The sequence below is a fragment of the Melanotaenia boesemani genome, chromosome 14 (genome assembly GCF_017639745.1).
Source record: "Melanotaenia boesemani isolate fMelBoe1 chromosome 14, fMelBoe1.pri, whole genome shotgun sequence".
Taxonomy (NCBI): Eukaryota; Metazoa; Chordata; class Actinopteri; order Atheriniformes; family Melanotaeniidae; genus Melanotaenia; species Melanotaenia boesemani.
Window position 1 is genome coordinate 13,304,461 of NC_055695.1, and position 21,904 is coordinate 13,326,364.

The 21,904-nt window shown below is 36.5% G+C and overlaps 1 protein-coding gene across 1 annotated transcript; it reads right to left on the bottom strand.

The window, feature by feature from the left end:
- Nucleotides 1-5,456: 5,456 nt before the first annotated feature.
- Nucleotides 5,457-21,170, bottom strand: jak3 (Janus kinase 3 (a protein tyrosine kinase, leukocyte)). The gene is made up of 25 exons (XM_042007132.1): nt 21,107-21,170; nt 20,300-20,503; nt 18,446-18,652; nt 18,247-18,364; nt 17,702-17,819; nt 17,434-17,579; nt 16,850-17,153; nt 16,511-16,633; nt 16,267-16,424; nt 15,876-15,987; nt 15,395-15,575; nt 13,380-13,504; nt 13,053-13,184; nt 12,857-12,944; nt 12,312-12,436; nt 11,908-12,046; nt 11,321-11,472; nt 10,061-10,211; nt 9,743-9,870; nt 9,279-9,468; nt 8,840-8,964; nt 7,965-8,137; nt 7,213-7,330; nt 7,018-7,131; nt 5,457-6,852 (listed from the first exon to the last, which is right to left on the bottom strand). The coding sequence occupies exons 3-25, from the start codon at nt 18,648-18,650 to the stop codon at nt 6,733-6,735; spliced, it is 3,345 nt and encodes a 1,114-aa protein (XP_041863066.1). The 5' UTR covers nt 18,651-18,652; nt 20,300-20,503; nt 21,107-21,170; the 3' UTR covers nt 5,457-6,732.
- Between the last annotated feature and the right edge of the window lie 734 nt (nt 21,171-21,904).

Genomic DNA, 21,904 nt, shown 5'->3' on the forward strand with positions numbered 1-21,904 from the left:
TTTTTACTTCTTTACAGTAGGAGAAGTTTTCTCGTTGAATGTATGATGGAGGCATTATTTGAACATCTGTTGTGGATGCTGTTTAGCAAATGATCACTGAATGTGGGACATTTGATAATGAAGTAACCTGTTTGGTTAAGATTTGTTTAAAGACTAATATATAAAAAAATGAAGAATATAACGTTAAATATTATACTGCAAATGATGTACTGTATAGGTAATGTAGGTAATGGTGTCCCTGGTGTCTGCATGAACTTTGAAGTTGATGTTATTTATTGATTTTTAAAATTATTATGATTATTATTATTAATAATAATAATAATAATAATAATAATATCAAAAGGGGAAAGGTAGTGCGGGTTAAGCCTGGAGGACCTGCTACTCATTTATCAGGGTAAAGAATATATTATACAAATTCTTGTTAAATCAGTGTAGTCTGTATGTGGACTATTTACATGGCCCTTTTTTGTCTTATTCTCTTTAATAAAAAAATATGTGCCCTAAACTTGGTTGGAGTCTGCAGTGGCTGAATGGATTTGGTATTATCAAAGGAACACCCAAATGGCCCAAGATTTGCAAGTCAGGATAAAACTTGGCAAGGAACTGTCAAACTAAGCAGACCTCCAACTCCACTTAATTTGTTTAGCACTTTTAAAACAACACAGCTGACCAAAGTGTTTCACAGTTGTATTGTTGTGAAAATGATAATTGAATATACATTTAATGCTGTTTGGCGAAGATTTGTTTATGGAAAATTGAAGAAAAAAACTATAGTAAAAGGTATATGTGTGTCCTCCTATACATTGTGTATTATTTTTACTGTCTGTAAAGGGACTGACACCTTTTGATGGCACTCTTGATTCATAATTGCAGTGTCTTACTGAGATAAATATTTTTTTTTATGTTTGCTTTTATGTAATTCCTTTAAAAAGGAAATGTTAGAACAGGCTGGGTCTGTACATAAGTACCCTGCTGCTTTTTTAACCAGAAGGATCTTGGTAAGGAGTATAAAACTTTTTCTAAAGCTTTAAACTGAACATAGTAGGCTTAATGATTGTGAAATGAAAAGTGTATCCTTTCCAATTGTCAGCAAATTGACTATATTGAAGAATCAAGTGATTACTTCCATAATTTAAATGTTTCTCTAAAGATTTCTAAAGTCCTTTTTAAGGGATAGGACAACTTCTTATACCATCAATAAGGTTTTTGAGTAGGATCCTTTGTTAAATCAGCCTGCTTGGGATTTTCCAAAGATCACTGCTTTATGCTAAGAGCACAAAGTAATCTGATAAGCCACACCCAGCTGTGTGGGACTAGAGTCGGTTGAACACCAGGAACACCAGTCAGACTCGTTTAGCTAACAGTGATAAGGTGAAGGGAGAATGCAGCCAAATGCAAAGAACAAAAGAAGCTATTTGGATTCCAGCAACCTGAAAGATTACACGATCCACCAAAGGAAACAAAACAACCAGATCACCAAGCTGTCAGTGCTGAAGAATATAGACATGAAAACATAAAAGATCTATGGGAAAGTATACAATGAACTCTGAGAAGGATAAATTATTTCTAGCCATAATGATTATTTCCACACCAATATGACAGATCTGACTTACAATTTTAGCTATACATAAGAAGTGAATATTACCACAGGACAAATGTGTACCTTTGGCATTTGTGGAGATGCATGATTTATAAATTTAACTCATGGTTTTATGTAATGAAGCCTTATTGTTCCTTAGGGTTAATTCTTTTGAGTTTTACTTGGCCTGACAGCCATTGGTTTGTTAATAATAAACCGTTTAGGCACGGCATGACAGGCCCCATACATCTGTCATTTCCCTGTTATAATGGCGGGACATGGAAAGGCAAGATGGAAAAGATGAGCCGAACATAATGGAGCATGTTGCCCTGTGAAGAATGAGGGTCTTTAAACACACACTCTTTTCCTGGTGAGGGGGTTCCACACCTGCACTTTTCCCGTATTTTTTATTTTTTTTATTTTTTTTTATACTTAACCTCCATTTTGCCTTCAGCCTCCAGCCTGCTCTAACGACTCTCTTTGTCTCTGTTTGCGCAGCAGGCGCTTCATCTATCTCCTCTCATGTTGTTCTGTGAATCGTGGCTCTCTGTGTTATGATCAGCTTTTCTCTTATGTAGCGTTTGTTTATCGTTCAGCTGAAAAGGTGGAAACCAGCAGTTCATTGTTCACATCATCACATATTTACCCCAAAGTATTGTTTTTGGCAGGACCTTCTCTAACACAGTAGCTGTTTGGTGGTAGCCAGGGTTTATGCCTCAGATATGCAGGGGTGGGTCTAGAAACTTTTTGGTGGGGGCCAGGCAGGGGCACTGACCAGGAAAAGGGGGGCACAAATTAGACCTTTTTTTTTAGGTCTACATTTTATGAAAAATTTAACTGATTATTACAACTAAAGTGATCATCTAATGTAAAAAAGTAAAGAAAAACTTACTTTGGATGATGCTGCTAGAGGACTTTTATCACTGCTGTACAAACTTCAGTGATAAAAAGAAAAACATGTTTATCCAAATCATCAGTTTAATCAGTTTCTTCATCAAAGTTGGCTGTTTAACTTCAGTCGTCACATTTGCTGGTTTTATGACAATAATTATAACCATGGAGATGGTTGGTGAGATGATGATATATGAATTCAGCATTATGATCTAGAATATGGTAGAGAAGATTTAGAACAACATAGATGTACATTACATGCTGCATTTACTGACTCCTTCTGATGTTTACCCAAGGGAAGGTCAGTTAACACTAAATATGTGTATGCATTGGCTCTGGCAGTATTGTCTGCCCATCTAACAATCAGTTGAGTTTTATTCCCTGTCTTGACTTTCCAGTGATCCTGTCTGTTTTTGTCCCTCTCTGTTCAGCTTAAGTCAGACTGCCTGATTTTTGTTTGTTTTGTTTTGTTTTGTGGATTCAGCCACCAGATTTTCTACACTTTGGAGAACTCCAGCCACTCTGATTATTTACAAAACCTATATATACATATATATACAGAACTAAATAGGTTTTAGTGGACAACTGAATCAAGTAATAGACATTGTCTTTATTACTGTAAACTTGAGCTCTATTCATATCTGGAAAAATGCATTTAATTGCATTTCAATTCAAAACAGTAAAAAATAAATAAAATAAAATAAAATATCCCTGGCCAAACTTTAATAGACCAAAGTTATAGTGTCATTTTAAGAACTTTAACAGTTCCAGCTGTTCTCTGATTATGAGTTTACAACATGTTACAGTAACTTTTTAATTTTATTAACATGTTAAATTTCCACCACCACTGATTCTTTTGTTTTCATCTTAAAAAGATGCCCTTGTTTTCTGGTGTCTGGGCTTTATGTTTTTTACCTGCATATTCTCACCCTGTCTATCCTTTCTCTTCTTTCATTCTTGGGGCGGCAGTGGCTCAGGCGGTAGAGCAGGTCGTCCAATGATCGGAAGGTCGGCGGTTCAATTCCCGCTCCCGCAGTCATCTGTCGTTGTGTCCTTGGGCAAGACACTTAACCCTCCTTGCCTCCAGTGTTGGCATCGCTGGTGTATGAATGTGTGGATGAATGTTCGGTGATGGTCGGAGAGGCCGTAGGCGCAGAATGGCAGCCACGTTTCCGTCAGCGTGCCCCAGGGCAGCTGTGGCTACACATGTAGCTTACCATCACCAGGTATGAGTGAGGAGTGGATGAATAGTGGATTCACACAATGTAAAGTGCTTTGGGTGCCTTGAAAAGCGCTATATAAATCTAATCCATTATTATTATTATTATTATTGAACTTTATTTGGCAGTTGTGTTATCAAGACCTTGTTCAAAGCTCTGACCTGATGTTTCCACACTGCTGTTATCATAGATACTGATAATATTCATGATAATAAAGAAAAAACTATATATTTGCCAGTCAGCTGTAAATGATCTGTTATCTGTCCCTCTGACTTAGTCAGTTTTCCATTTTAAGACCAGATAGATTTCCCCCTGCGGTTATTTCACTGAGCTATACAGAAGCTTAGTTCATTCTTTATGCAGGATTAACTTGACTTTGTGGGCCACTCCCTTAACATGGAGAAAACGCTATATATATCAGTAATATCAAACTACAAAGGTGAAATGTAAGTGGAAGCTGAACAGCCTCTGATATGCATCCAAGTCAGGTGGTTTTAATAGATATGAAACGAGTTAAGAAAGGGAGTGCCGTCACTGTAAAACAAACTATTCTGACATCACTTTTCTGATTCCACAACACCAGATCATTCGTATAAAGACATCAATATGGTCTGAGTCTCCTTTGTTTGGGGAACATAAGTGGGTTTGAAAGGTGCTTTTTTGTTGTTGCATTTTTATTTATTTATTTACTTTTTGTATGCGAGTGTGTTTATGTGTAGATATGGTGCAACCTTATTTGTCCCTTTGTTACATTCAATGAAACAGAGCTTTCCTCTTTTTTTTTTATTTACCAAATTTACACCACGCAAGAAAAAAAATCAAAGCGCTCAAAAACTGTCACATGAAGATAAAATGGTCGGATCACTGTATGTTTAAACTCACCTTAAATCAAATGGTATGTGTGTCACAGGGTTGAAGTGAACATAGTGGGTTTTTTCATGGTTTAGAGGTTTTCCCTTTATTTGGTGTTATAGATTTATTCGTATTTATTGCGTGGTTTTTATCTAGTTTGGTTTTATTTATTGCATAGGTTTTCTTTTACTTGGTTTTTATTTGGTTTTAATTCTATGCAAGTTCACTCACCTTGGGCCTGCAGACTGATTGGGGAAAATGACTCCCACCTGTGACAAATTGATGGGCCTATCAGCAGCCAGAGTGAGCCAGCCAAAAGGCAGCACCTGGAAATAAAATAAAGGACCTTGTGACAGGACAGGCGGGACTAACAACAGTGAGTAAAAGAGGCTGGAGGCAGTGCGTAGCAGACCCAGAGGTGGATGAGGGACTGGGGTACAGTGGAGAAGCCTCTACACAGCAAAAGAAAGGGGTTGCTACGTGTAAGACACGTGCGTAAGTATCGATTGGATCCTTAGCGACACCTGTCAAAGGAAGCCTGTTGTGGTTGAGTGTACTGACGCAGAGTACTGGCAGAAATCTCCTTTTCCAGAAGTCCACGGCAGGAGTGACAGCTGCAGGAACTACACGGACTGTGTTGCTTCATCTGGACCTCTGAGCTTTTTGTTTATTTATTCTTTTCAAGGACTTTAGCCTCCCTGATTTTAATTGATTTCCTTTTGTTACACTTGCATTCCTCTAGAGAAAATTTAACTATTGACCTTACGATTTTATTAAGTTGAAAGAATAAAAATTCTTTCCACCACCACTTGATGTTTCCCTTTTCACCTCGCTCGCTCTCCACCCGTGTCACGTGTGCTGCACATGCTCCACTGTTCCATATTTTCTTATTTTGTCTTTGTAAAAACAGTGAGGTGTAAGTGTAGCTGATTTTCCCAATAAAACTGCAATCATTCGCATAGTTTTGTCTTTTCTGCCAGATGTCTCCATGTCAACTGAGATCATACTGCTCTAATAAAATCCTTTTTTTTTTTTTTTATTGCAGCATCTGATAAAATGTCCATTCAATAACTTGAATGCAATATCAGTGCAGTGTTTTCTGCTATACTTAGATGTACAATGATGTCCAATAAATAACAGTAGAAGTGGCAAAATGTATAGGATGTTTACTCATGGGGTATACTGTGGTTTCTGATCTGATTCAGTGAATGACTTGGTTACCCTTCTGTGTACATACTGGGTGCATACATACACAAATAACAGTCGAGCCAACTTTATTTATAAAGCACTTAAAAAAAAAAAACAGGCACTGACCAAAGTGCTAAAGACTAAAAATGCATAAAACAAAAAAGCCATAAAATAATAGATTTAGCAATACAGCACAACAAAACAATTTAAAGACTAAAATAGGATCATGATTAAAAAAAAAATATATATTAATGAAATCAACTCTCAAGCTTGGTCAAAGGCCAAGGAGAAAAAGTGGGGTCTCAGTAGAGAAAAAGACCGTTCAATGACTTAAAAGAATTTTAAAGTGAACTCTAAAAGGAACAGACAGCTAGTGCTGTGAAGCTAGAACAAGAGATATGTGCTCCCTCATACCCAATAAAATATGCGCAGCACTGTTTTGCACCAGCTGAAGACAGGGCAGGGAAAGCAAGGAAAGACCAACATAAGGGTAATCAAGTATGTGGTTAAAAAAAAAAGCATAATCACTGTTTCAAATATATGCAAAATATGCACTTTAAAAATGATCAAGTTTAAAAATTATTTAAAATTTCTGTAATCATTTACCAATTAAAGCACTTGATGGGGTAAAAATAAGGGGCATTTGTGAGGGTGTTTGCCCTGCTGACCTCAAAAACAAACTTTTAGATTAGAAAAAAATTAACTAGAAGACTATTGCATTTAATGGTCATATACATATATTTACAGAAGTAAAGCTAGGCCTGTATGAGTGCAATTTGCGTTTCTGCCTTGCAGCACAAAATATACACATACCATGCAAAAATAAAAAAAAAATGCAAATAAATGCAAAAGAACTTCTAAAAATGACCGTGTTAGCCAGAAACATATTTGTATGAACAAATTTCCCTAACTGGAGATGCATTTTATAACTGATAAAGTAAACAAAACAAAGTTCCTCTGTTGTCAAACAATTAAAGCCTCGACATTCAAGAAGGTTCCTCCTCATCCTTTTGGGTTCTCTCTTTCATCCTGCATGATTTTTTCAATCTGGTTTCCCAGGCTGGAGAAACTCGGACGCTCATCAGAGTTGTATGCCCAGCAGTGCTTCATTAAACTGTACACCTACAATTTCCATGAGAAAATATTAAAACAGATTTAGGAATAACAGCAATGAAAAAAGAAAATCTGTCATGTGTAGTCTTAGTTATTGGGAAAACTGTAACTTTGTCACTGATGTAAGCAGAGAATTTTTTCACAGAGGGGTTCTGAATAAAAGTGTCAACGTACCTGGGGAGGGCAGTTTGGTGGAGCTGGCAGTCTCCAGTTATTCTTCAGAATATTTGCAAGATGCATTGAAATGGATGCACCTTGCACATTGTGTCCAATCTCCTGCATACACAGCTAACAAAACAGCCCTTCTTAAAATTTTGAATTGAAGCTGAAAAAGTTGTCCATTCTTCTAACAGTTGTTAATGTTCTTACTCTTTTTGGATTGCAGTTCATGTCACAGTAGGAGAAGAGCTCATGAAGAACGACCCCAAAACTCCAGACATCTGATTTGTGGGAGAATTTGAACTCACTGATGGACTCTGGAGCATACCTGCATTAAATAACCAGTGTGTTGCTTTTATTATAACAGCACAGTGGCATTACAGTCTTCTCAAAAGATGTGAGCTGGGGCCTGTTCCAGAAAAGTGTTTCAGCTAAGTGAAACACCATGGTGTTGCCAAAGACACCATGGCAACAGGCTCAAGGTAAGACTTACCTTTCTTTCCGAAATTAAAAATCCCTAGATTCCCCTCAACTGAGGATTATAATCCTTTAGAGTTTCAATAGACCCCTGGTTTACTTTACCAACTTTGCATACAGTTGCATATTTCTTCATAATCCAGCAATGAATTTGCCAGGTAAACTAAATATAGAATGGCCTCTGATCTGAGTACATGAGATCAATCTGCTTTTCAAATCATCCCTGTTAGTGTTAGTTACAAATGTAATACTCAAAGTGAAGTGTGATTATTTTCATTTTCAAGAAGCCACTCCATATCCGAGTAATATGAAAAAAGTTGCACCATTTGGCTGCAACAAAACAGAGCTTGTACTCCAGGGACTTGTTCACACACCCACACACACCCACACACACATACCAAACATACCTGCTACCAAGTTGTACACTTGTAGCACAGCTTAACTGCTACAGGGTTAGGCTTAAAAACACTGGCATGAGAATTTACCAGAAAATGGGACTCTCGCCAGGCTGTGTGACACGGTAGTACTCCTTGTCAAAAGGGATAACCTTGGTCAGCCCAAAATCAGCAATTTTCACCAGCGAGTCACTGGCAACAAGGATATTTCTGGCTGCAAGGTCTCGGTGGACATAACGCAGGGTCTGCAGGTACTGCATCCCCTGAGAGAAAAATCAGAAGCAGACAAAAATAAACAATATTGACACAATTAAGAGAACTTTGAAAACTGACTTAATGAATTAAAAGTTGAACTAGAAAAACAAATGTGTACCTTTCATAGTAAAAATAAATAAATAAATAGGCTTTTGGCCTGAATTTGGCCTTGTTAATGTATCTTATTGTTTCGAAGACAGAATGATATCATTCAAGAAGATCTGTTATTACTACATAATACAGAGTATGCATCAAATACAGGTTATGCAGGATAATGCAGTAACTATAAATTGTTCCCCAGTCCTTCACAATTAACAGCACACACAACTATACAGTTTATGAATAGCATTCTTAAAATTTAAATTCTCAGCCATTTAGAACTTTTTAAAATGGACAAACACTTGTGATATGTGGACAATGCAGTCTGAACCATTACCAGTACGTTGTCATGCAATGATAGATTTCAGGCAGAGGGATTTTACATGAATCTATATCTAATATATCTGAAGCCTCCTTTAATAAGAAGTATTTGTGAACTCAGAAAACATTTCTGTTTCATACTGTGTTTATAATTTAGAAACATTTTACTGTATACTAGTGAAAATTACACTATGTGAAGATGATTTTCATATGAGATCTTGTCAACAAAATATCATATGATCTGTATATTTTAAACTCATATACATATACATGTACATATACATCCTCACCTTACAGATCTGAGAGGCAAAAAGTAGCATTTGTCTAGTGTTGATGTTATGTCGGGTACTCTCCAAATAGCCAATAAGGCTGCCATAGGGAAGATATTCCATCACTAAGCTCATACTGAGTCGACCTGCAAACAAGGAAACATTTAACATTTAGTCCAAACAATGACTGAGCTGATGTTTTATGTCAGTCAGATGTTAGGTATAATTAATCTTGCAGAAAAAGTAATGACAGGCTGGCATTAGAAAACTTTGTGGTTAATTAAGAGCATGTTCTCTGGTTAATTTTAACCCACATAGTGCAAATGCTGAACTATAAAATAGGAATGATTAATTAAAAAATAAACTTTTTAGTTCTTTTAATGAAGCTGATCATTTCAGGAAATATGTTTAAACTCATCTGTTCTGATGGCAAATACAGTTTTTTTTTGGGTTGTTTTACCCATGCTGTAGCAGACTCCTTTGTACGTGACGATGTAGTCACAGTGTAAAACACTGAGCGTTTTGACCTCCTTCTGGAAGTCCTCCAGGTTTGACTGCTTGTTAGGCTGCAGCTTCTTCACAGCCACCAGCTCACCAGTGTTATCACCCAGCGGGTCATAACGGCAAAGTTCAACACTGCCAAAGTTTCCCTAGAAAAATTTAGATTAACTCAGTAGTCAGTCTTCACCAAAAAGAGAAAATAAACTTCTTCGTATCTGAACTATTGCAGCACATGCATGAAGGATATTTGGAACACTTCACCGTAAAATACTTTTAGCTTTACTTTTAAAGCAAAAAGCATAGTTTGTATCTGGTCTACAATATCAGTTTGCTCTTTCTGGACAGTACTGCTGATGTCTTTACAATTAAGAAACTAAAGCTCTTTTTGAATAGAGTGCATACTGTGTGTTGTTTGACTCTTACTTTTCCCAGAGGGGAGATGTAGCGGAAATGCCTCTCTTCAAACAGTGCATGGTCTTGCTGAGTAGGACAGACAACTTTGCACACAGGGTTTGGTGTGACAGGTTCAGTGGCATGAAGTAACACATAGTCTGCCATGACACGTGAAAATGATGTCATTGTATTAAATTTTAAACTTAAAGAGATGCAGAGGCATTAACCGATAGGCAAAAATACTGTTATCTTTTGACATTGAGTTTGTTGCTTAACACTAAAATACTGCACTGAAATTAAATAAATGACCGTGATTGGCTACCATCACCATATTGTAAACATTGTTACCTGATGTGATGAGACTGTTGAGCTGACGGATAATGCTACGACAAGAAGGTCTGAATGCTGCTTCATAGTCCATACACTGACTGATGAGATCCGCTAGCTCTGTCCACTGGGAGGGAGGCAGCTGCTGCAAATTGTTGTAAAACTTCTGCTTCTATTAAAAAAACACACACGCACCCAAAGCACAACTATTGAATGAAAGGACATGATTTTATTTGTTTAAAAAAAAGGAACATTAAGGAATTAAATTGTTAGAAATGAACACAATGATGAATGCATTCATTTATTGACTATTATTAGCTTTCCAAAATCAACATGAAAAAAATAAATAGAATTTTTACAGTTTTGAATGCGGTGAATACATGAATGAGAAGAATTTAAGTTTCAAAATGTTCTTGCTGTGCAGTGAAGCGAGAGCACAGTCAGCACAATGCCACCTGAACTAGTTAAAGCACTTCTGGTGTTCACAGGCAGCCTGGAAGTGTTTGCACAAGGGTGTGTTAAGGCAATCATCATTCCGCAAGCTTCTTCATTGTCTATTTTTAAAACTCATCTTAAAACCCATTTTTATTCTTTGGCTTTCAGCCCAGCATGAGACTGTTCCTGTATAGTGTGCTGTGGTTTGTTTTATTTATTGGTTTTGTTTGTTTTTAATTTTTTTATTCTTTTAAAATTGCTTATTGTTTTAAAACTGCTTTAAAAACAATGAACAATTATTTTATTATATTTTATCATATTATTTATTTCCCGGTTGATTTTTGTATTTTTTTATGTGTTGCTTTGTCCATTTATCTACAGCACTTTGTTTCAGCTGCGGTTGTTTTAAAGGGCTTGATAAATAAAGTTGAGTTGAGTTGAGCAAACGACCTGTTTCAATATGAATTAAGCCTCAGTTCAAAAGCAACATCTACAAATGTTTTTTCAACTAAGCTTGGCAACCAATTTTAGATACAAGTGTGGGTTTTAGTTAGAGCCTTCAAATAAATTTTAGACAACAGGTTTCTAGACTCCAAAGGTCATGCCCTCACATTGGTATCAGTGGTTTGTGCTATAGTACATTCATGCTGGTGTGTGCAGCTGGTTGGCCTTTTGACCTTTAAACTTATATTAAAAACTGTAAACCAGAAGTCATTGCAGCACAAAGCAGCACAAAGCAATTTGGATTAGTCCTAACCTTACCTTTCTGTCTATGAATTTATATCATGGCACATAAACTCAATTAGCCCATCCCAATGAGTGAATGCTCAACAAAACTTGCTTTACCTGGTCCAGGTTCCATCCTTGCAATGGAGAGTTTCCATTGTTGAAGATTTCCCACACAGTGGCACCAAAGCTCCACTTATCACCCTCAAGAGTCAGGTTGTCTGGGGTCTTAAGCACCTCAGGAGCCACCCAGGGAATCCTGTCCAGGGTAACTGAAGAAATAGACTTTTGTTTATTATGGGCAGGCTGTAGCTCAGGAGGAAGAGCAGTTGTTTTTCTAACCAGAAGGACAGTGGATTGATTCCAGGCCTTCCCTGGCTACATGTCAAAGTGTCTTTAGGCAAGACATGTTGCCCCCGATGTGCCTATTGGGGTGTGTGTGTGTGTGTGTGTGTGTGTGAAAGTGACAGGTAGTGTAAAGTGCTTCCAGTTGTTAAGCTGACTGGAAAAGCACTATGAGTACAAGTTCGTTTACCATTAAATTTAAAGATCATTTTGTCATAGTACTTTAAAACAAATCTTTTTTTTAGTGTTTAGTCACATTTTATTAGTTGTTATTGATTTACTCTCTCTTAGATGAAATGGCTCAGAAAAAAAACCTTTGTCATGTATTCTCCATTTTTTTGGTTTTTAACAAGCGTGATTACCATCTTTGCCCAGCATGGCCACACTGATGCCCGGGTCACTCAGCTTGATAAATGGGGAGCTGCCCTGGGAAGGGTCACCTTCTCTTGCCAGCAGCAGATTTTTGGCACAGATATTTCCATGAGCAATATTTTGCTCTTCCTTCAACAGAGTTACAGGTAGATGAATCAGAACAGAACAAAACTAAACAGCCCAAATGCCATATTTGTTATCAACTGTAAACAGTTTCTACAGAAAGCCTAATTTTAATTATGAATGTCATGATGCAGTTTCTAACTTAACATGAGAATTGAATTTTCTGTTGTCATTTATTAGTTGTATATTAACCACACTTCGAACATACCCAAATAGCAGTTAAGTTCTCTGCATTGTTCAGTTGCAGACTGTCTTTTGTTAATTCTCTTACCAGAAAGTTAAGTGCACATGCGAGCTGTTTGGCAACGTTCAGTTTCCAGCTCACTGACACAGATCTCCCTCTTTTCAAGTATAGGTCAAGGGCCCCATGCTTGACAAACTCTTGCACCATGATGTCTGTAAAACACAGCAAGATCTGTTTCCACAGCTGTACTTCAAACAGAGTCTCAAATGTTCATCCACGTGAAATGGGACTGTGCTGGGTCCAGTGAGTATTCATGTGCTCAGTGAGAGAGGGCTGATATACCATTTCAGTTCATTTAATTTCATTGATTGTCATTTCCTTTTTCAATTAGTTCAAAGATGCCATCAATATTTGCAAATCCACTTTACTTGATATGGATGACTTAATTGCATTGTTTATTGGGCTGGATTACTGGAATGTAATCTTAGCTCAAGTAATGCTTACATCAATTGGAAGTTTTACATTTACACAACACATCTAAAAAACACACAGTACATTATTGTTACTAAGCCTATGACCAACTAGCCTTATAGGAAGAAAATATAAAGCCATATAACTGATCTTGTACTTACTCTTTACTCCATGAACACTAACACCATATACATGAAGAAGGTGTTTGTGTGAAATCTGGCTCATCAAACTGGCAGCCTCAAAGAATGACTTAAAAAAAAAAGCAACACACAAACAGGCAGTTGCATTGGTGACATGTATTAGCTGATATGAATCATCAACAAATTTCCAAAAATACCTTCATCTATAAAAACCCACCTCCCAGCAGGTCTTGTGAACAGCATCAAGCTCTTTTAGAAGAACTTCTGTCATGTGTTTCTCTCCTTCACGGATGTCAATTTTGTATCCTTTAAAAATTCTTGTAAAGGAGCCCTGCCCAAGGCTTTCATCCTTACAGAAAAAGACACAAACAAACTACTAGAAAGAGTCTTTTATTATCAATAACACTCTTAAGCCTGCATTCAACCAATGTTCAAAGTTCCTCTCTGAGTCTACATTACTGCAGTAGTAGCAGCATTCAATGAGAAGAGAATATCAAAAATAGATAAATAAATGAACAGTGCTAATGTACATATGCACACATACCCATTTCAGGTCTTCATGTTTGATCATTTGGAACTGGATGTGACCAAATCTGTTTCTTTCAGGTGTTGGAGAGCCCTGAGCTTCAACCAAGTTGTTGTTACGAATGATAATCAGGTTTGTGAGCTCTTCGGGAAGAAAAGAAAAAGATTTTTTTACATACATTGGGTAATGTTTGCAAATATAAAGACAGATGTTAAAGAATCAAGCTGATATATACTGATGTGTGACTGCATGAATACTGAACATGTATTTTGGTAATAAGTTTTCTTTTGTTCTTTGCAGGGAAATTCAGCCAGTTAACATTAATGAAATAATCTATATGTTTTATAACAAAAACATTGGATTCGGTTCACCACTGTAACAAAGCACCTACACCAAAATCATTTTCTGAAGATAATCCCAAAGTCTAATTTTTAACATGGCATAAGTAATAACTTTGCTGTTCATCTATTAATGCATTAAAGAAATAATGTGTTAGCATTAGTCACAAATTCTCTAATGTTGTTGAAAACATGTTTTCACCCCAACTCATCACAGTTTATCAAGAACCCTTTTGTTGGTTTTAAGTGTGAAGAGGTAGACACAAATTAGATGTCACAATGAGTCACCGTGGCTACAACAACAGCTAAGAGCTCCACCATTAAAAAAAACACAATTTTAACACCTAATCATGGACTTTTTCAAAGCCAAACCAGTTACTTTCAAATTCTAACTCAAACCTTGTACTCTCAATTCATATTCACATTTCTTATCAAGTCTGTGAAGGTGAAGAAGAAATTTTGGGGGAAAAAAAAGGAAATAACTTCTACAGATGATTTAAAACAGTGGTCCTCAACCACCACCAAACACAAATATGTATAATCTCACCATTTTAAAGCAAAAAGAGTGTCACTTTTTAATTTTTGAGGAATATGCAAGGTTTTGAAAAGCTATGCGCTACACTATGCACTACCTCAGGAAAAAATAAGTTCTCTAGATATGACTGACATTAAAAATGAAAAAAGTCCCAAAAAGGTTTTTGCCCAGACAAAAATGCACCCAAGTATAGCATCAAACTATAGCCATCAACATATCTAAAAATAAAATTATCGCAAGACACATTTAGCAGTTTGTTGCAAACACTAAGATTTTAACTGAACTTGTCAATTGGATTTTTTTTCTTTGTGTACGAATAAGAAAGCTCAAGTACAAGAACTATGGATCAATAAGAGTCTTGTGTTTTTTTGTTTGATATTTGTGTCCTACTTCCCATTATCTGAAGGTACACATTGTTACTTACAAATAAACTAAAACTTGTGACATGAGCTAAGGTGAAGTCAGCTCCCCTGAAAATCAGATGAGCTCACCTAAAAAAAACGTTTACCTGAGACACTAAAGAGGAGCTCTAAAAATAGTTCAAAAAGCTCCTGTGTAATTCTGCAGTCACTGCAAAGTAACGTTTTCAGAAATTCCTACCTGTGTTTACTTTTTGTGCAGCCAGCATGTCATCTAATGCTCCGTAACTTGCAAGAACAATTTCCTCTTTGTCAAATTTTGACAGTAAAATGGATTAAAAACTGAAGTGAAGGGCTCCTGACCAAGCGTTAATATTTGATGAGTTGGGGGTTATTGCTCTTAAAGTTAGCGCTTTCAAGCAATTCAATAATTTAATTGCATGTTTTTTGTAGTTTATTGTGGGAAATTGCTGTTTAAATACTAATGTATGAGATAAATGCAGGCCAAATTTTCTCATTCAAGAATATGGGCTTTGAGCTGTTGTGGAAAGCTGGATACAGGTGAGTATTGTGTCCAGATTATATAACTTTTTATTTAATAATATATGGTCATCATGATAGTCATGGTGGGCCAAAGGCATCCGAATTTGCCCAGGTTTGAAATAAACTGCAGATCAAATTCTAGTTATAAATAAATGATCAGACTGTGGTAACATTTAAAAACTCTTTAGCTCTGCAAGTAGTTGTTGCAATGTCATAATATAAATGTGGTTTGGAAAAAAAAACAAAAGAACAAAATACCTTTGGATCGAGGTGGACAGCAGGAAGCTAACTTGACAGGTATTTCAGCCACCAGCAGCTTGTTATGTTGGTAATAGCTGGTGAGCTCCCACAAACTGGAAAATAATTTCTGGACACCAGGGAGACTGTAATGGTCATTTTTAATAATGAGACAGTCTTTATAATCAAGTCCAAGAGGTGTCTGCAGAGGCAGAGAGAGATTTAATGAGAAGATAGTGACAGTATTTTTATTCTTTATTTTTATCCCCACACATATTAGTAAAACAATGAGTGCCTTTCAGTGTTAAAATTCCTATCCATCAACATTGGAAACAATGTTCAGACAGAGAAAAATAAAAAATAATAAAATAAAAAAACATCAGCTGCATAGATGCCAGTAAATTCCTCTGTTTTAATCAGGAAAATGAATCATACAAAAACACACCTGAATTAATTGTTGTAACAGAACTATTTAATTAGTTTTTAATGCCATTGCCTTTACCTGAACACAAACCGTCAGGAAGAATTTCTCATAGTTCTTGGGACTGTGGCGGAGAAGGAAGGTACCACCTTTGCAGCCTGACTTTTTCAGCTTGCTGACAGCAAACTCTGATCTGATCAAACAAGACACGACAGAAATCTCTGTAACAGGTGAATGTCACAGGACCTTACAATAGTACACAGGTGGTTAATTCAAAAGTTAATTCTGTGAGCTCTGAATGCATCTGCAGCTTATTGATTTTTTTTTTTTTTCTCTCTCTCTCTCTCTATTACATCTTGTTCTTTTGGTTCACTAACTTAGATTTGGATTACAGGTTATATTTCAGGAGGATAAACACCAAGGGTACTTTTGAAAAGAACTATCAGATTCGGTAAATGTAAAAATAACTCACGTAATTGGGCCATGGCAGTGATTTTTAATTCCCTCCAGAAGACTTGGGGGTGCAATGTCTTGGCAGAAGAAGTGGCTAGAATCTGTGGTCAGTCTGAAGTAGCCATCAATAAGAGACACAAATGAAAGTGCCTCTTTGAGAGTCTGGAAATTGACTTCCTGTTATGAAAAGGGAGCAAGGCAAAACAGGCCTTAATTTCTGAAAAACAAATGGCAAAGCTCCATGTGTAAATCATGTCCTTTACCAAGCATCTGTCATCCTTTCGAGCTATTGTGACCATTCTGCTGTCTTGTGGAACCTGCTCATGCACGACTCGTTTTATACTGATGTCAATGATTTCTTGGAAATCACAGAAAGTCTGCCACTCCTGATAGATAGATAGATAGATAGATAGATAGATAGATAGATAGATAGATAGATAGATAGATAGATAGATAGATAGATAGATAGATAGATAGATAGATAGATAGATTATAGGTATTGTAATTTGACCAATTGGACCTATATGCTAAGTTTAAGATGCTGTGTGACATATGTCCACTAGATTCTAACTGTATAAACTTAAGTTGAATTTTTAACTTACCAAGACATTGTCAGGGTGATCATTTCCATTGGTTTGAATTCCTGCCTCCCCAATAACCCGCACAAGAGTGATAGATGAATTTAAGTGAGGGGCAGAATGATTCACATTGAAGGTTTCAATTCCAAGTGAAGGCTCAATGCCAGCCAATTCAATCAGATATTTGAGTTTCAAGCTGCATTCATCCACTGAACAATTGCCAATCTTTTTCAAGAAATGCTTCAGAGTGTTTCGGATTCTATAGCGCTCCAGGCGGTTTCGTTTCTGGATGTCATGGCGATGTGACTTTGGGAGGCATGATTTATAGCTGAAAAGGGGTATTTAAAGTAAAGATAAAACATTAAAAAAGGATAACACACCATTTTATTAGAAATACAGCAAAGCCACTATTTTTACTAGAGGAAAATCTTATTTAATAAAATTCTTGGTTGTTTAAAAGTTAATGTGTGTTATTGTTTGCTAGCAAATGTTAAATATAACATTTAAAATGTTCAGTTATTGCAAGAAAAAATCACTTGAGTACACTTCTTCCAATTTTGCTGGTGATTATGAGAGCTGAAAATGAAACTTTGTCAAACTTTTGATACCTGACAGTCTTGCAGAGATCTCTTACACTCTGATGGCGCTCTTTGGCCATCCTCCACAGATCCAGCACAGCAAGACCGAGGCACTCCTCCTGGGTGCTCAAAGGTGGAGCAATGCCTGCTTCACTGGCAATAAAGTCACTTCGTAACTTGGCACAAAAAAGGAAAAAATGAAAAAAACATAAATAATTCAAAGTCATAACTTTTAATTTTGAATAAGTGTGTCTAATTTTTTGACTGAACCAATGGAAGAGACTACATTGTCATTTACCTGGGCAAAAAGATAATCAATGACACTGTAGTCAAGCACCGGACTGATTCTGTCTCTTGTCAAACTGTAGCGGTATGATGTTCTTGGTCCTTGGCCAAACCAGTTTTCAAAGAAAAACCTAAAAGCAAAATAAATAAATTGGCATTCCTTATGTGAGTACCTTAATGTGATTATTACTAACAAAAAAAACAAATGAAATAAAAAAATGCATTGCAATTTAAAAATAATCCTGTTTTACATAGTGTTGGATTCTGTTATTCTGTTTGTTAAACTATTGATATTAAAGTACAAGAAAAATTTCATTGAATTGTGGTATTTTCATTTAACAAATCACAGATATTAGTATATAAAAATTTCCTATCTGTAGATATTACAGACTTCTTCAGTGCTCTGGACAGTTTCTTAAATATTTATTTAGCTTTGATAATTCTTGCTAAACAGATTTTCAGAATGACCACAATGATCTCATATTATATGGTTTCATTTAGATGTATACACCTCTCTAAACTGAATAAGTGAACGTTTGATCATGAATTTACACTTACCTGACTCTAAAGTGAACTTCCACGTGTTCATCTGAGTCAAACATGTGTGAAGGGGGATACCAAAAGGAGAGGTCGGCAGATGCCAAACCAAAAAGACTGATGTAAACTGGTAAGATACCTGGAGAAAGAAATAAGCAATATTATAACGATTTGATACCATATGTGGTCTAATGCAAGATTTTCAGTCAGAAAATCTTACCACATTTTTTCCCAGCTTCTATGCAAATGTTTTCAGCCGATATTTGTCCGGAGGAAATGTGTATCGTTGTTGCATCCTTTGTGCCGGGGAAGAAGTAGAGGTGTACTTGTAAACCAGAGGCCATGCTTGAACTGGACTTCTGGCTGCCTTCTCGATCTCTGATCACCAAAGGTGTCAACTCTTCCTGTCTGAGACCTGTAGGCATATCTGGGGAAGAAATAACCAACTGCAGTCAAACTATATATTTACAGTTGGGGGATCTACTGGGTGATTTTCACAAATTAATTTGACTCAAACACAATATCCAATAAAATGCTAGAACAGACCAAAATAAACATGGCCATTAAGTGTGGGGATCAACAGTGTCCAGGGCAATGATGGCCAGTTCATTTTTATTTATAGGAACAGTTATTCTCTATTTTGTTGTCCCTTTTAGTAAAATCAGTAACAATTTTGATTTCCAGGTTGACGGATTATTTTCCTGACAGATACATGAGGTGTGTTTTATTATTATTATTATTATTATTATTATTATTAAATTAAACAGACATGTTTAAAAAAGATGATCACAACTGTTTTCCTTTATCTCATCTTTAAGTTTTTAATACCACTTATATCAGAATAAATGATTGTTACGGCCTCCTGTGCAGAGTACGCAGAACTGCTGTGCTTCAGCACTCCGAGGATTGGCTGCTGACTCAGTCCAAGTTCCCTCCTTTCGAAGTCCGGATTGGACGATGTCGCTCCCACTCATCCCCGGAAGACCAAGATGGACTAATCACCCATAAAAGCCAGACAAAGACAACCTGTCAGGGTGGCTGTGTGGTTGGATAACACCAGTGCGCCAAGGGTGGCTTTGGTCTGAGTTCGAGATTGTGTTGAATTGGGTGGTTTAACTGTTAGATGGTGAAATTGTGGATACTGAGCTTTCTGGATTGTTTGTAAAGTGGTGAAAAGACTCTCTCAGTTAAATTTGTGCTTTTGATGAACCTTTTGCTTTTGATAAACATTTATGTTAAATTGTTTGACTATTTGACTCTCTTTAAAGAGACGCCTTGAGTTTATTAGCTGTGTGTTTTTGTTTTCTTAATGTATTACTCCCAGGGTTTCTGGTTGATTTTGAGTTGATTTTGTTGGGTTATTGTTTAAATTTAATACCTGAAAAAGGACACTTTTCGTTTGTTTATTGAAACTGTAGATATTTCCGGGTTTTTCTTTAATAGGACCATTTCTGTTATCTTTAAAGCTTTTTTTTTCTGCGTTTTCCCTGATCCCTAGAGGGGGAGACGTAACAATGATGAGCTGTGTTTGTGTGTCTAAAGGTTAGACAGTTCATACATTAGTGGCTTAAATTTATCTGTGTTACACATGAATATAATGCCCAGACATAAATCTGGATACACCTTCTAAACTTAATGTTTAAAAATCTAAAAGCAGATTTCTAGAAATTCTTGTTACATTACATTAAACTGATTAACACTCTCTGCTGTCACTGAATCAGGAAGAATATCTGATAATATTGCATATGTTCGCATGAAACATTATCAGCGTAAGACCAAAATACAAAGAGAATTTATTTTTATCTCTAACCAGTTACTAGGTTAAGGAAAATACTTTAAAAATACCCAGTCTTTGTCAAAGTTTGTAGCTGGGGAATGGAAAGTAGCTGCAGAAGAAGCAAAGCAACAGACCAAGCACATTCACCGCTACGAAACCTGGCTCTTATCAGCAGAAAATAGGCCCTTCACATGTTTTAGCACGGTGTTAAGAAATAGTTCAAATAATATTAAACATACAGTTTTAGCTCTAAAGACAGATGTCATATGACATTAAAATGACAGGCAGAGTTGTTACCTTTACATGTAGGCAGCTAACATCCAAATTTCATTCTTTTATTTCTCTTTTAAATCCAAAGGTTCTTCTCTTACTTCTGCATTTTCACCCTGTACGTGTGACTGTGTGTGTGTGCTGACAGGAAGTTCAATATGATTTCCTGATTTTGACAAGCCGATGCAACATGTCGACAGTTTCTCTTCATCTCTGTCAAGCTTTTCTTTCCTTTGGCACAAAGACACAACGCATTAAATTAAATGTCACTGTTTCACAGGCAGTTACATGCTATGCTTGTTGTGGATTAAATGATCAGTTTAATTACAAAGTTAGACAAATAATCATCAAAGATTTGACTTGAAATTCTAACATTTAGGTTCCTTCGCCCCCTGTCCGTCCTGTTCAATCACTACATTAAAAATATTACTGTTGTCGAAAAACTCCTCTGCCAAGAATAAGTGCAAACACAATAAATCCAAAAGTTCTACTTTTTCACATTTAAGTCTCCCAGAACAGATAGGGTATACTTAAGTAATCACCATGCTCCTATCAAACTATCATATAAACACAAAATATCAAATAAACACAGCCATTCAACAATAAACCTATTACTTTTTTCCTGTATAAAACATTAAGCTATTTCAGTGCAGCTTAAAACTTCAGTCCAGCATACATTGTTTAATAAGTTACTTGAAAATCAAGATTTTATCTTACGTTTTGAGAGAACAAATTTATATAAAGACTAACATAGACTTTAGTAAAACCTTAGTGTCACAAATTTGGTAAAACAAAACTCAGTCAGTAAAACTGTAAACTGATGTGAGTGCTTACAGAATGTGATCATCTCTGGTTTGCATTACTTGGAAAGGGATGTTTAGTGAAAGCAAGTGCAGCTCCTTAAAAAGATTAATTCATCAGACACCACAGGAAAAGAAAGTCAGCTGACAACTGTGGTTTCTCTTTTCAGCAGTACAGTTTCCTGTTCTAGTTTTGAAAAGAAAAAGATACAATTGGTCTGAGTTGCAAAACTTGTTGTTTAGTGTAGGGCAGCATCCATTCTAATACATGACACTAGTCAGATCACTGTGGTGCATACACCAATATGAAAGAAGGGGAGCTGTCCTGCCTCTGTGTGTCATGTCTTTTTTAATGGATGCTGGATGCAACCCACAATGCTTCAGCTCACTGAGGCTCAGCAGGCCTAGCTATGCTTTTCTCCAAAGCAACTTACATCTGAAGGTGGTTAATCAGTAACTCGGGTCTCCCGCTTGGGAGATGAGTGCCCTGCCAACTGTGCTATCCAGCTGGGACCTGGATAGCATGGAAGAGGACATATAATAAAAGTTTTGACTACCTCTTTTTTATGTTATTATTGCTGTTATGATTTTTATTGTTACAGCCTGGCTCAAAAGCTGCAACAGAAGAGGGAGGCAGGCACTGGGTAGAGTTGTAGTGTATAAAATAATTTATTAACAAATGCATAAACCATGAACATGTTAGTGTCAGTAATGTCAGCTGTGACTGGATGAATGTAGTGCACAACACATGCTAAGCCTGCCCAAGCCCAGATGACCTCCCAGTCCAAGCCTGGGAGACACCAAGTGCAGAATGGTGAAGATCTTAAAAAGG

Coding starts and splice junctions, on each gene's coding strand:
- jak3 (XM_042007132.1), bottom strand. CDS start 18,650: ATGCCTACAGGTCTCAGACAGGAAGAGTTGACACCTTTGGTGATCAGA. Junction 15,576..15,875: donor TCCTGACGGTTTGTGTTCAG/GTAAAGGCAATG, acceptor CTGCCTCTGCAG/ACACCTCTTGGACTTGATTA. Junction 8,138..8,839: donor TTGCCTCTCAGATCTGTAAG/GTGAGGATGTAT, acceptor TTTTTCTCTCAG/GGGATGCAGTACCTGCAGAC.